General features: G+C 46.5%; 1 protein-coding gene across 1 annotated transcript; it reads left to right on the plus strand.

The window, feature by feature from the left end:
• Positions 1–7,821: 7,821 nt before the first annotated feature.
• On the plus strand, positions 7,822–9,888 carry LOC140390558 (heat shock 70 kDa protein 1A-like). The gene has a single exon (XM_072475733.1). The coding sequence runs from the start codon at positions 7,916–7,918 to the stop codon at positions 9,824–9,826; it is 1,911 nt and encodes a 636-aa protein (XP_072331834.1). The 5' UTR covers positions 7,822–7,915; the 3' UTR covers positions 9,827–9,888.
• The last annotated feature ends 4,828 nt before the right edge of the window (positions 9,889–14,716 follow it).

The raw sequence follows: 14,716 nt of genomic DNA on the forward strand, positions 1-14,716 counted from the left end.
TGGAATTCAGGGTGAGAGGTGTAGCGTTCCATTATATAAGGTAAGGTTGGAAAGTCCAGTGAAGAGTGGTGAAGTGGTAGTAGGAGTAATAGATAAACTGTCCAGCAATACAGTTTATCTTGGGTAATTGTTGTGGGAAAAATCAACCACTTCAAGAGTCAGACTTGCCGTGTTCAAATAAGTTCATAAATTCAAGTTTATTGTTACATGAAGCTTCGGGAGAAAGAGTACGTACCCTGCGGTACAGTAGCCAGTCTTTCTCCCGGTTTGAATGGCAGTCATTCATTTTATACTTTGGGTTCACAATGAGCCCAGATACAAAACAATTATCACCTTGTTATCTTTAAACATTTTATAGATTGTACATCGCTTTTTGTAAGCGTTTTGCCATTTACACATGGCCACAGTCAAAGAGGTTTTACAGGTTACAGGCAGCAGCAGGAAAGTAGTATCGATTGTCCCTTTGTTTTAGGAAATGGCCCAAGACATTCGTATTAGCATATCATTGTGTACACCTTGGCTGAAGTCAGCTTTATTCAAGTGGTGTCCCGCATTTACGTATTTCTTAATCTTCCTGTCTGGCTCCCTTTGTCCTGGATCTGTTCCTATCTGTCGTACTGGCACCCCGTTGGACTCCAGACATCAGTTATGCCTGCTTTATTCTCTGTGTCCCCATCTTGTGTGTCAGGCAGCCATCTTCTGTGCCAAGTGCCCTTCTGAACCATTTCCCACTTCAGTAATGATATAGCTCATTTCATTCAGGTGGGAGTGATGCCTACTGTGGTTGATAAGCCAGTGGACAATCAGACAACTGAAGGGTTGAAGGACGAATACCCTGGGATTTTTCCGGATTGTGTAGTAACAAGGTCTCAAAGTCACAGGTTAAGACAAGGGGAGAAATCAAAGAGTGAAGATGAAGTTGAAGTGCAATTAGCAGAAACGATTTTTAAAAATTAAAATTTTTTTTTTTTTAAGAGTACCCAAATCAGTTATCCAATTAAGGGGCAATTTAGCGTGTTCAATCCACCTAGCCTACACATCTTTTGGGTTGTGGGGCGAACCCACGCAAACACGGAGAGAATGTGCAAACTCCACACGGACAGTGACCCAGAGCCGGGATCGAACCTCGGACCTCAGCGCCGTGAGGCTGCAGTACTAACACTGCGCCACCGTGCTGCCCTTCAGAAACGATTTTTGATCAGATGGTTGAAAAAGAACAAGAACAGGTGGAGGATGAGGCGGATATTTTTAGTTCAGGAAAATTGGCGGAGTTACAACAGAACGATGTAGAAATAAAACGGATATATCAGAAAGCATATACGGAAGGGGAATCTAAGAGTATACCAGAGTGTTATTACTGCAAAAGTGATGTCTTGATGAGAAAATGGAGACCTGTACATATGCAGGTGGATGAAAAGTGGGCAGAAGTTCATCAAGTAGTATTGCCAGTAGGGTATAGAAAGGAGGTGTTGCGAGTTGCACATGAGGTACCAGTGGGAGGTCATTTGGGAATAAGGAACACTCAAGCTAAAATCCAGAAACATTTTTATTGGCCTGGACTACATAAAGATGTAGTTAAATTTTGTCAATCATGTCACACATGTCAAGTGACAGGGAAACCTCAAGCAGTGATAAAACCAGCACCCTTAATACCCATTCCAGCATTAGAGGAACCTTTTACAAGGGTCCTAATCGATTATGTAGGACTGCTTCCTAAAACAAAAAGTGGGAATCAATATCTTTTGACTATAATGGATGTGTCTACTAGGTTTCCAGAGGCCATTCCAGTACGTAATATTACAGCTAAAAGGATTGTGGAGGAGTTACTTAAATTCTTTACTAGATATGGACTACCCACAGAAATTCAATCGGATCAAGGATCGAATTTTACTTCAAAGTTATTCAAAGAAGTTATGGATAGCTTAGGAATAAAACAATTTAAATCAACTGCGTACCATCCAGAATTGCAGGGAGCGTTAGAAAGGTGGCATCAGATATTAAAGACAATGTTTAGGGCGTATTGTCAAGATTATCCACTGGATTGGGATAAAGGAATTCCATTTGTATTGTTTGCAATTAGGGATGCACCTAATAAGTCTACCAAATTTAGTCTAATTTTTGGTCATGAGGTAAGAGGACCACTTAAATTGATTCAGGAAAAATTGGTGGGTGAGAAATCGGAAATTACACTATTGGATTAAATAGAGCAGGTGAATTGACTAGACAACATTTGAAAGTTGCACAAAATGTGATGAAACGGGTAGCAGACAAGAAATCCAAAGTTCGTAGTTTTGTCAGTGGGGATAAAGTTTTAGTGTTGTTACCAGTGGTAGGTGAGCCTTTAAATGCTAGGTTTTGTGGACCATATCAGATTGAAAGGAAATCAGTGGTAGGTGAGCCTTTAAAAGCTAGGTTTTGTGGACCATATCAGATTGAAAGGAAATTAAGTAAGGTGAATTATGTGGTAAAAACACCAGATAGAAGGAAGACTCACCAAGTGTGTCATGTGAATATGCTTAAAAGGTACTTTGAAAGGGAAGGAGAGAAAAAGGAGGTTTTAATGATTCTAACTCAAAGTGACGAACCAAATCCAGATGACTGTGAATGCGACATACCTCAAATTAAATTGGAAAATGAGGATGTTCTTAAAAATTGGGATGAATTGTTAAGTTACCTTCCAGAGGAAAAACGAACTGACCTGAAAGAGTTATTGATATCACATGGGCAAGTTCGTAGAGATAAATTGGGAAGTACTAAAATGGCTATACATGATGTAGATGTGGGAAATGCTGTTCCTATCAAACAACATCCATATAGACTTAATCCTTTAAAATTGGCACAGGTTAACAGAGAGATTGAGAGTATGCTGAAGAATGGCATAATTGAAGTGGGTTGCAGCCAATGGAGCTCACTCATAGTGATGGTACCTAAACCAGACGGTACCCAACGGTTGTGTGTGGACTATCGAAAGGTGAATGCAGTTACAAGAATGGACTCTTATCCTATCCCACGTTTGAAGGATTGCATTGAGAAATTGGGACAATCTGCTTTTATTTACAACTTCCAGATATGGAAAGAACATTTAAAACATCGTATGGAGTTCTTCGATCGACTTCAGGCAGCGGGTTTGGTGATGAACCTAGCTGTAAGTGAATTTGGAGAAGTCCAAATCACTTTCCTTGCGGAGTTTCTGATACCTTCAAGACAAAGGGAAATAATGCGATTTCTTAGCATGAGTGGATTTGATCGAACAGTTGTGCAAAGGTTTTGTGGCATGATTACTCCACTGATGGAATTGCTGAAGAAACGTAAAAAAAATTCAATGGACAGCGGACTTTCAACAGGCATTTGAATGCCTGAAAGCTGTGATCACCAATGCTCCTGTATTGGAGAATTGCAAGGGACTCTGTGGTCAGATTGAACTAAAGTATGATTCTAAAGAGAAATGCCGAGGAGTAGAGGAATGGAGGGATCGTGCAGAGACTTTATTCAAAGAGACTGTCAATCGAGAAGGATTTCGGTTGGAGGAAGAAGAACAAAGAAAAATGGACTATATTATTATACCTGTTTGCGTGTGTTGTTTTTCTTTTTAAATACGAAAAGGTATATTTACTGTGTGCATTTCTTAGTGGATGGTGCAAAAGTGAAAAATGAAACCATCTTGAAGTTGATGGTTTTTTTTCTTGGGGGAGGTGTCATGTGAGAGTGCCTTTAAGAAATGGATGTTTAAGCAATATACCTTTAAGAAATGCAGTATGTCAGAGAGTGGGTGGAGCTGAGCTCAGTTCGGCCATTTTGAGGTTAGTTCTGAGTTTTTAGTTTCAGTTTGAAAAGAGCTTGGGAGTGTCTGTGTTTGCAGTGAACTGGAGCTGCTGTGATCTCTACCATGAAAGACTATCTCTGGATCATTTGGGTGATTTAAACTCATAATAGTGAAGCCTTTAACCTGATGTGTTCCTGTTTAAAGGTGTTAAGTCTCTTGGATGTTGAAAGGAATAACTGAAGGATTATTTAGTGTTGTATTATTTTTGGGGTTATCTTTGAAGTGAGGGGGTGTTAAGTGATCCAATGTTTATTTAAAAGGGTTAAATTGAGTTCATAGAATAAACATTGTTTTGTGTTTAAAAACCCACGTGCCCATAATTGTAATCCGACACCTAGGGAACAAACCGTATGCTCGGAAAAGCAACAATCCATTAAAGGGAGAGGTTGGTTGAACTCCATGATACATTTTGGGGTTCTGGAAACGCCTGGCCCATAACAACACTTGTATGTGAAGTTTGGAAAAGGGGGTTTTATATCATTTGTCACCTATTGGTGGACCCATGTACATGATTTTTTAAAGTTTTTAGTTAAAGTGGAGAAGCTTTTTTCCAATGGAATGTCCAGGTGGACAGAAAAGCGGCAAATGGGTTGAAACCCAAAGAAATGTGGCGAATTGCATTTGGAGAGGTCAAGCAAGGCAGTGGAGCACATGATAAAGTGAGGCTGGGAGGTGCAGAGAAGGTGCATAGGGGAGGCAGTGGTATTGTCACTGGACTTGTAATCCAGAGATCCACGGTAATGTTTGGGGACCCGGGTTTGAATCCCGTCATGGCAGATGGCGAAATTCGAATTCAATAAAAATCTGGAATTAAAAATCTAAAGGTGACATCATGAGACCATTGTCGATTGTTGTAAAAGCCCATCTGGTTCACTGATGTCCCTTAGGGAAGGAAATCTGTCGTCCTTACCCGGTCTGGTCTACATGTGACTCCAGGCCCACAGCAATGTGGTTGACTCTTAATTGCCCTCCGGGGTGGGCAATAATTGATGGCCCAGCCAGTGACACCAACATTCCATGGACGAATTTAAAAAAAAACAAGCGGGATCAGCCTCTGTATTATAAACTTTCAAAGATTCTATGAATAGCCCGAGGGAGCAACAATACAGTTTAATTAATTCCAGAATAAATAAAATTTCTAATTGGATGTTGCAGAACGTTTAAAGATGATCGGAAAGGGGTACACACATTTTTACTTTGAACAGTAGGTAGCAGGTTGCTCCTCCTGTTGCTAATATTCCCACGTTTAGGATGTTTCCTTTAGGAAACGGTATGAGGATGCATGTACTGTATTGTCTGAGCACTTCTATTTTCAACTGGTGTCCTGGAGGTTCCATTAAAGTTTTTGGACACACTGTGGGGATGTGTACGGACAACCTTTAGAAAGGACACGCTTCCCGCTGGACGAAACTTGGGAAAAATGGGAGGAAGAGCTAGGGGTGGAAATAGAGTGGGGACTGTGGAGCAAAGCACTGTACAGGGTCAACTCCACCTCCTCATCACACTTGACAAGAACCAGAATGAGAAAGTTCTTCCCGGAGGTGGAGGACAAGTGTGAACGATGTCAGGGAGGCCCAGCCAATCATACCCACATGTTCGGGCAAGCCCCAGACTTGTCGGGTTCTGGACAGCCTTCTTCGAAGCAATGTCCAAGGTTGTGGGGGTGAGGGTGAAGCCGTGCCCGAGAGTGGCAGTCTTCGGGGTATCGGACCTGAAATATTCATGGGGAAGAGGGCCGATGCATTTGCCTTTTGTTTCCCTAATCGCCCGCCGGAGAATCCTGTTCGGCTGGCGATCAGCAGCACCATCCACAGCTGCAGACTGGCTGGCAGACCTGTCGGAATTTCCCCACCTGGAGAAAATCATGTTCACCATCCCAGCGTCAGAGGAGGGTTTCCTCAAAGCGTGGGGGCCATCCACCAACTTGTTCCATGACCTGTTTGAAGCCAACAACCATTAGAAAAGTGGGGAGGGGGCGAGGGCCGTGGGAGCCAACGGGGCCACAGGGACCAGACAGGAAAGGGGAGGTTACCAGGAAAAGAAGGGGTAGGCCAGGAAACAACCGACACAGAGGCTAGGGAGCCTAGAAAAAGAGCACAGGAAAGGGTACCCCATGGGAAGGCCGAAAACAGGGAAGTGGGGGAGGAAGAGGGAGGGACCAACAATAAAAGGGGGAGGGGAGGCACCGCCCACTTGTAAATAACAAATGATTACCCAGGGCACAGTGAACAGCCCAGAAAAAAGCCCTGAAACAACGAAGGAAGGGTGGGTGGGGGGGGGGCAGTGGTTCGCACTGCCGCCTCACAGCGTCAGGGACCCGGGTTCAATTCCGGCCTCGGGTGGTGACTGTCTGTGTGGAGTTTATACGTTCTCCCTGTGTCTGCGTGGGTTTTCTCCGGGTACTCTGATTTCATTCCACAGTCCAAAGATGTGGGGGTTAGGTGGATTGGCCATGCTAAATTGCCCTTAGTGTCCAAAAGGTTAGGTGGGGCTACTGCATAACGGGGATAGGGTTTAGGTAGGGTGCCATTTCCGAGGGCCGGTGCAGACTCAATGGGCTGAAGGGGCTCCTTCTGCACTGTAAATTCTTTTTTGAATATTTGAGTACCCAAATATTTTTTTCAATTAAGGGGCAATTTAACATGGCCCATCCACCTAACCTGCACAATATGGGGTTGTGGGGTGAAACCCACGCAGACACGGGGAGAATGTGCAAACTTCACACAGACAGTGACCCAGGGCCAGGATCGAACCAGGGTCCTCAGCACCAAAGGCGTTAGTGCTAACCACTGTGCCACCGTGCTGCCCTCTGCACTGTAAATTCTATGATAGTGTACAATATGTAAAAACTTCAATAAAAAATATTTCAAAATAACTAAAAGGGGGGGGGGGGGGGCTGGGGAGGTAGGATGTTGGGGAGTTATTTTCAATGTTGGGCTTTTGCAAATTGTATCTGGTCTGCACAGATTAGTTTATTTGTCCCTCTTTTCCCATCATATTCATGTCTTTGTCAAGATGCCCCTTAAACGTCGCTTTCGTATCTGCTTCCACCACCTCCCCCGGCAGCGTGTTCCAGGCTCCCACCAACCTCTGTGTAAAAAAAAAAGTCCCTCGCGCATCTCCTCTGAACTTTGCCCCTCGCACTTTAAACCCAGGTCCGCTAGCAATTGACTTTTCCACCCTGGCAAAAAGCGTCTGACTATCCAGAGAGAATTTCACAGACTACAGGCCTTCGGAGAGAAAAAAAATATTCTCCTAATCTAAATGGCAGGTCCTTTATTTTTAAACTGGGGTCTTTAGTTTGAGGCCGGAATTCTCCGCTCATTCGCTGGGGGGAGGGAATCTCTGGGTCCCACCGGCAGCGCAGCCCCGCCCGTAGGTTTCCCAGCGGAGTGAGGTGGCTTCAGTGGGGAATCCCATTGACAAGCGGCGGGAGCAGAGAACACTCCTGCCACCAGCGAATTGGGCCACCCCCCTCTCGCTGCTGAGAAACACGCGGCGGGAAGGCCGGAGAATCCCATCCCCAGGTCTCTCCCACAAGGGTGGTGTGGTGGGGGGGGGGGGGGGAATCGGATCCTCTCAGCATCCACTCTGTTAAGTCAAGTGCAATCTGGATATCACTGCTCAATCTTCTCAACTTCAATGGATACAACCGGCCCAGCCTGTGTTTGTGTGTAACCTTTCCTGGTGTTAAGACCCCCCTCCCCTTAGTCCAGGAATCAGCGTCTTCTTCCATATTAATGGCTGATATTTTGGCCAGAATTGGAAGTAAAGGCGCCTTTGCTGGAAGCAGGCAGGACATTGAAAGGTACAACGCCAATAAAGGTCCCACGTGCGCGCCCTTTGTTCGACGTAATGTTGCTATTACCTGGTCGGCCTGGCAACCGTGTTGCGCGCTCGCTGATTGGCCCGGGAGCTGTCTCCGCATTCCAGAGACGGGGCTCGCCCTGTGATTGGCTGCAATTCTGGATTTCCGCCGGCGGACTGTAAATAAGCAACTGGCCGGCGCCAACGGCGACAGAAGCAGCGGCATCGTCGCAAGCTGGGACAGTTTGTCACCCACACACCCACACACAAGGACCCTATAACACCATGCCAGCAGCCATTGGCATCGACCTGGGCACCACCTACTCCTGCGTGGGGGTCTTCCAGCAGAGCAAGGTGGAGATCATCGCCAATGACCAGGGCAACCGCACCACCCCCAGCTATGTGGCCTTCAACAAAACTGAGAGACTCATTGGAGATGCCGCTAAGAACCAGGTGGCTCTCAATCCCCAGAACACAGTCTTTGATGCCAAGAGGCTCATCGGGAGGAGGTTCGATGACCCGGTGGTCCATTCTGACATGAAGCATTGGCCCTTCCAGGTGGTGAACCACGCGGGGAAGCCCAAGGTGAAGGTCGAGTACAAGGGGGAGGATAAAACCTTTTACCCCGAGGAGATCTCCTCCATGGTGCTGACTAAGATGAAGGAGACGGCTGAGGGCTACCTGGGACACACCGTCACCAACGCTGTCGTCACTGTGCCTGCTTACTTCAATGACTCCCAGCGCCAGGCAACCAAGGACGCCGGGGTGATCGCTGGCCTCAATGTCCTCCGTGTCATCAATGAGCCAACAGCAGCTGCCATTGCCTACGGCCTGGACAAGAAGGGAAGAGGGGAACACAATGTTCTCATCTTTGACTTGGGAGGTGGCACCTTCGACGTGTCTGTTCTCTCCATTGATGACGGGATCTTTGAAGTGAAATCCACAGCGGGTGACACTCACTTGGGAGGTGAGGACTTTGATAACCGCATGGTCAATCACTTAATTGAGGAGTTCAAGCGTAAGTACAAGAAGGACATCAGTCAGAACAAGAGGGCGGTCAGGAGACTGAGGACAGCCTGCGAGAGAGCCAAGAGAACCCTGTCTTCCAGCACCCAAGCCAGTATTGAGATTGACTCTCTGTTTGAAAGTTTAGACTTTTACACCTCCATCACCAGGGCTCGGTTTGAGGAGCTGAATTCTGACCTGTTCAGAGGCACTCTGGAACCAGTGGAGAAAGCTCTGAGAGACGCGAAGTTGGACAAACCACAGATCCACGATGTGGTCTTGGTCGGGGGCTCCACTCGCATCCCCAAGATCCAGAAACTGCTGCAAGATTTCTTCAACGGCAAAGAGCTGAACAAGAGCATCAATCCTGATGAAGCCGTGGCCTATGGAGCGGCTGTCCAAGCGGCTGTTCTGATGGGGGATAAGTCGGAGAATGTCCAGGATTTACTTCTCCTGGATGTTGCTCCCCTCTCGTTGGGTCTTGAAACAGCAGGCGGGGTGATGACCGCACTCATCAAGCGTAACACCACCATCCCAACAAAGCAGACCCAGATCTTCACCACTTATTCTGACAGTCAACCGGGCGTCCTGATTCAGGTGTACGAAGGAGAGAGAGCCATGACCAAGGACAACAACCTCCTGGGCAAATTTGACCTCAGTGGGATTCCCCCTGCACCACGCGGAGTGCCACAGATCGAGGTCACCTTTGACATTGATGCCAATGGCATCCTGAATGTGTCGGCCGTGGACAAGAGCACCGGCAAAGAGAGCAAGATCACCATCACCAATGACAAGGGTCGGCTGAGCAAGGAGGAAATTGAGAGGATGGTGCAGGAAGCAGAAAGGTACAAGGGCCAAGATGACCATCAGCGCAAATTGATTGCAGCCAAGAACTCCCTGGAGTCGTATGCATTCAACATGAAGAATTCGGTGGAGGAGGAGAAAATGGAAGGCAAGATCAGCGAGGAAGACAAGCAGAAGGTCATTGAAATGTGTAACCAGGCCATATCCTGGCTGGAGGTGCACCAGGAGGCAGACAAGGATGAGTTTGAGGAGCAACTGAGGAAGCTGGAAAACACCTGCAATCCCATTCTTGCTAAACTATACCAGGGAAATGTGCCTGTTGGCTTTGGAGACCAGGCTGGGAAAGGAAATTCCTTCAGTGGTCCAACAATTGAGGAGGTTGATTGAATTCCTTCCCAAACTGTCGTTTCCCCCTCCCCTTTCGCCACTACCCCCATCCCACTCGCCCCCCCCCCCCCCCCCCCCCAGTGTTAGTAACTTGAATACGTGTTGACATGACATCAGTATTTTGCTGTCATTTGGACAGATATATTGCACAAATTGGTTACTTGACTTTGAAGGATCCCAGTTGGTTTTGTGATAAGGGGTTTTGTTCAAGTGAGTTTGCATGTTTTTTATACATGATTATGCTGAAGTGTGTTCTTACTCTCCTGGTTACATCTGATTATCTGAGTACACTATGATATGTTTAAGAGGCTAATAAAGTCCTGCATTGAAAGTATTCGGTTTGGCGTTTTGTTTTTAATACGAGCAAGTGATATGCAGCAATTTTAAATGCCATTCGCCAGATAACCTCCTCTTCACCCATTTCTTGCCAGAACTGACCGGTGTCCCACTCTGTTTACACACCTGCTGTTGGGCACCAACCAATGTCAACCGCACCCACCCCTCCCCCTCCAAGCAGTCTGAGGTTGTGCTGGGGGTGAGGGATGTTTGACTGTGGGTTTGGGTGGAGTGGGTGGTGGGGGTGAGGGAAGTTTGACGATGGGTTTGGACAGAGCAGGCAGTATAACCAGACTGCCAATTTGTCCCCGGCAACTCAGCCAATTGAGCAACCAAGTTTCTCAACACTCTTGTCTGTGCCCGGGTGCCCATTGGGGGGGGGGGGGGGGGAGGGGGGAGTGTGTGGCACGCTTTAATAGTTCTGTGATTAATAATAAGAATCTTTATTGTCACAAGTAGGCTTACATTAACACTGCAATAAAGTTACTGTGAAAATCCCCAAGTCGCCACACTCCAGCACCTGTTTGGGTACACAGAGGGAGAATTCAGAATGTCCAATTCACCTAACAAGCACGTAATTCTGGACTTGAGGGAGGAAACCGGAGCACACGGAGGAAACCCACGTAGACACGGGGAGAACATGTAGACTCTGCACAGACAGTGACCCAAGCGGGGAATCAAACCTGGGACACTGGCGCTGTGAAGCAACAGTGCTCACCACTGTGCTACCGTGCTGCCCGATTGACGGGCACAGCACAATGTTTACCACACCGAATGAATATTTGTTAGTTCGACAAAGAGCTTTGACAAAGAGCATTCCAGACTCAAAACATGAGCTCTCTTCTCTCTCCACAGTCCCTGCCAGACCTGCTGAGATTGTCCAGTATTTTCCGTTTTGTTTCAGAGTCGAACGTCTGCAGGAATTTTCTTTTATCTGTTGGTTTAATTTGACCCGGTTAGATTTTTTTCTGGTTCGGTGGAGACATTTCAGAGCTGCTCCTGTTTGACACTGAATCTGGTTCCACCTCTGAATTGCAAAAGCCATGCACCACAATTGTCCTTTTAAAAAAAAACCTTTCATTTCCTGAAATCAGAGTTTTTTGCCTTGCACTCAGAAGGACATTTCGCAAGAGTCCCGATTCAGGGCAAACGACAAGTTTATGCTCTGGGAGAAGAGCGCGCTGATTGGTTGGCAAGTGGTTTCTGTATTCTCGGGAATTGTGCCAGTGAATGCAAGATGAAAACCTTGCACAAAATATCTCTTTTGTTTTAAGTTGTGCACTACAGAATGACAACTTTTAAGTTCCAGTGTAATTCCGACAGACGTGCGTTGCACCAGTTCATGGCCAATATGTATTTCTTGAGGTGTAGTGCCTAGAGCTGAACACAGGTAGGGTCTCAGCAAAGCTTTGGATAACAGAAAGATAACACTTCCCCAGACTAATTCCATTTGCTATGGCTTTGCTCCCTTGCACGATCTGTTTAAAGTCCTTTGTAGCTCCCTACTCCCATCTGCACTTAACTTTGTAGCTCCCTGTTCCCATCGCATTTATTCAAAGTTGATTTTTCTTTGGGCATAGGTAATGGATGCTAGAAATACTCAGCATGTCAGACAGGAACCATGGTGAGAAAAGCAAGTTAGTATGTCGGGTTGATGACCTTTTACCGTTTACATTTAACCTGAAATGTAAACTGGTCCTTTCTCCACAAATGTTTTCTTTTCATGCATTCATACATGGAATGTGGGCATCACTGGCTCGGTCAGCATTTATTGTCCATCCCTAATTGCCCCTTGACAAGATGGTGCTGAGCTGCCTTCTTGAAGCCGCTGCAGTCCCTGAGGTGTAGATACATCCAGCGTGCTGTTAGGGAGGGAGCTCCAAGATTTTGAGCCGGCGACAGTGAAAGAACGGTCAATATATTTCCACGTCAGGATGGGGAGTGACTTGGAGGGGAACTTCCAGGTGGGGGGTGGTCCCAGGTATTTTCTGCCCTTGTCCTCCTCAATCTAGATGGTGGCGGTCGTGGGTTTGGAAGGTGCTGCCTGAGGAACCTCGGTGAGTTGCAGTGAATCTTGTCGATGGTGCACATGGCTGACACTGTCCTTCGGAGGTGGAAGGAGGGAATGTTTGTTGAAGGGACGCCACAGCGGATTGTCTGACCTATTGAGTACTTCTGTTGTTTTGTTTATAATCTCAGATTTGGTTTTATTTGCTCTCCTTTGTAGTATTACAACAATAAAATGAGAAACACATAGAAAACCACGTCATGTTCAAACAAATTCTATGGGGGTCAGAAGAACAACATGCTCTGAACATTTGTCCCTTTTCACCCTCTATGAAAGGCAGCGAGTCACAATTACAGAAGGAATCATGTTGTAAGTAATGAAACTGAGTTTTCAATAACGCCACTTAGTGAGACAAATTCCGAATGTCCCAGGCTGCAACATGAATTCTGACACGCAGAGAAGCTGGATTCTCCTGCGTGGTACGAACCTCAAAACCACCCTCCTGTGGGCTGAAAAGAGGTGCTTCGAAACTGCTATAAATTCCAAGTCTTTGCTCAGAGAGCGGCAGCAATGTGGAATCAATGTTACAATGCGTAGTTAAGAGGAATAATTCAGATACATCTCAGGGAAAGCTACACGGGGGAAGAAAGGAATAGAAAACATTCATGTGGGGTGAGGTGTAAAGGGTTGACAGGAGGCATGTGTGGAGCATAAGCACCAACGTACAACTGGTGAGGCGAAAGGCCCTGTAAATGTTATTTAATTCTGTGGTCACCAGAGAAGTTTATTGGGACGAGTTGTAGCCACCTAAAATGGCTGATTCCCTATTAATTTGGCCAAAACCCGATTTTAAAATGGCTAACCTAAAAGGTTGATGGGAAAAGCAGCCAACAGGACACAAACGGACAGCTGCAGACAGAATAGCGTATTCGGCTCTGGGGAAGTCGGCCCAGATCGATACTCAAGACTATTAGCAGCACATCAACCCAGACATCTGCATTTTAATCGGTTATCCCCGGGAACAATTGCAACATATTAGCAATTGAATGCCGGGCCAGACCTGTCGGAGCCTGCAGTGGCCGAAACAAAGACAGGTGAACGACCACCCCCCGATCGAGGAATCGCCCCATTATTGGAGCATATCGAACCCAGTGATTGGGAACAAGTCCAATCACTTGGGACTCAGGGTCAAGGGCCGCCCCGAGAGGCGGGAAGCCCCTGGGCCCTATAAAGTGAGGGGCCAAGTTCAGATCTCTCTCTCTCTCCCTTCTTCTCCTGCTCGCGACCTTCGCAAGAACATCGACCAGAAACTGTAAGTTTGAATCCAGCGATCGCTATCCGATAAAGACTCCTCGCCATCGACCCGTATCAGCCTTTTGAATCCCGCGGGCCAGATCCGATTCGATAAGCCATTCGTTTCTCTGACCTGGTGGGCCCTTCCTAAAGTTACGTATTGGCCAGTAGTGGTAGGTCTCGATATAGATAGTAGGATTATTGTGCAAGCATTAAGTGTTGTATATAATAAATGACCGTTGATTTCCATCTTACTAAGCGGTGTGCTGACTTATTAATCATAACTTGAGCTTGAACCACGTGGCGGTATCAGAAAGATACCTGGCGACACGTGGAGCAAAGGTGACATAATCAGAGGTAATAAAACTAAGGTTAAAAAGAGCAACATAATTGGCGACTCCGCCGGGACCCGACATAGAAATGGAAAACCATTCCGGGAGAACCCCAGAAATTTGAATAGAATCCAATTGGAAACAAAAAAAAAACCCACACGTGTTCAAGTGGTTCTGGTTAATAATTCACAATTCGGAAGTGTGTGTATGCATGCGTAACTAATAGGGTTATAAGGTAAAACTGATAGATTTTGTTGCGTCAAAACTGTCGGAAGTCGGTATTTTCGGAAATTAGCGCAAGCCGTACCCGCATCTACGACACCACCTTAGCCCCCTGTTCCAAATTTGAATGTAGCGAGCAGATAAGAGAGATGGCCATGCAGGCAATGCAACGCCCCATGAACCCCGAAGAATTTGCGGTTGCACCGATCAGCAGCATTAAAGTGGGACAGTGTCCCCTTTGGGAAGCAGAAATTCGGAAATTTCTACAGGGCAAAGGATGGCCCGTGTGGAGCGGTTTCTGTAATAATGACGACTCAGGTCCCGGATGTATAGGGCATACTTGGTGGGAGAACATGAGTGAAATTCATAAGAAAAGCTTAGCAAAAGCGCGCAAGCCGATGGCAATCGTGTCCTGCATGGCACAATTGTGAGGCACAGAGGAGGTCGTCAGGACGCTCCGAAAAGAAATAGAAGGCATACATCGTATGAGTAAAATCGATGTATGCAAGATGGAAAAAGAGAACCTGGAATTGAAAAGGCAGTTAGAAGCCAAGGACGAAGAGGTGGCTGACGCCAAACAGGGTCACCAGTCTTGTCTGGCGCATTTAAGCAGTTTTCAATCCCAGTATGAGAAGGCTTATCAGGACACGCAGCGTGCAGTCCTGGTTAAGAAAGAGACAGAGAAGCAGGTGGAGACAC

The sequence above is a fragment of the Scyliorhinus torazame genome, chromosome 14, assembly GCF_047496885.1.
Source record: "Scyliorhinus torazame isolate Kashiwa2021f chromosome 14, sScyTor2.1, whole genome shotgun sequence".
Lineage (NCBI taxonomy): Eukaryota > Metazoa > Chordata > Chondrichthyes > Carcharhiniformes > Scyliorhinidae > Scyliorhinus > Scyliorhinus torazame.

Coding starts and splice junctions, on each gene's coding strand:
- LOC140390558 (XM_072475733.1), top strand. CDS start 7,916: ATGCCAGCAGCCATTGGCATCGACCTGGGCACCACCTACTCCTGCGTG.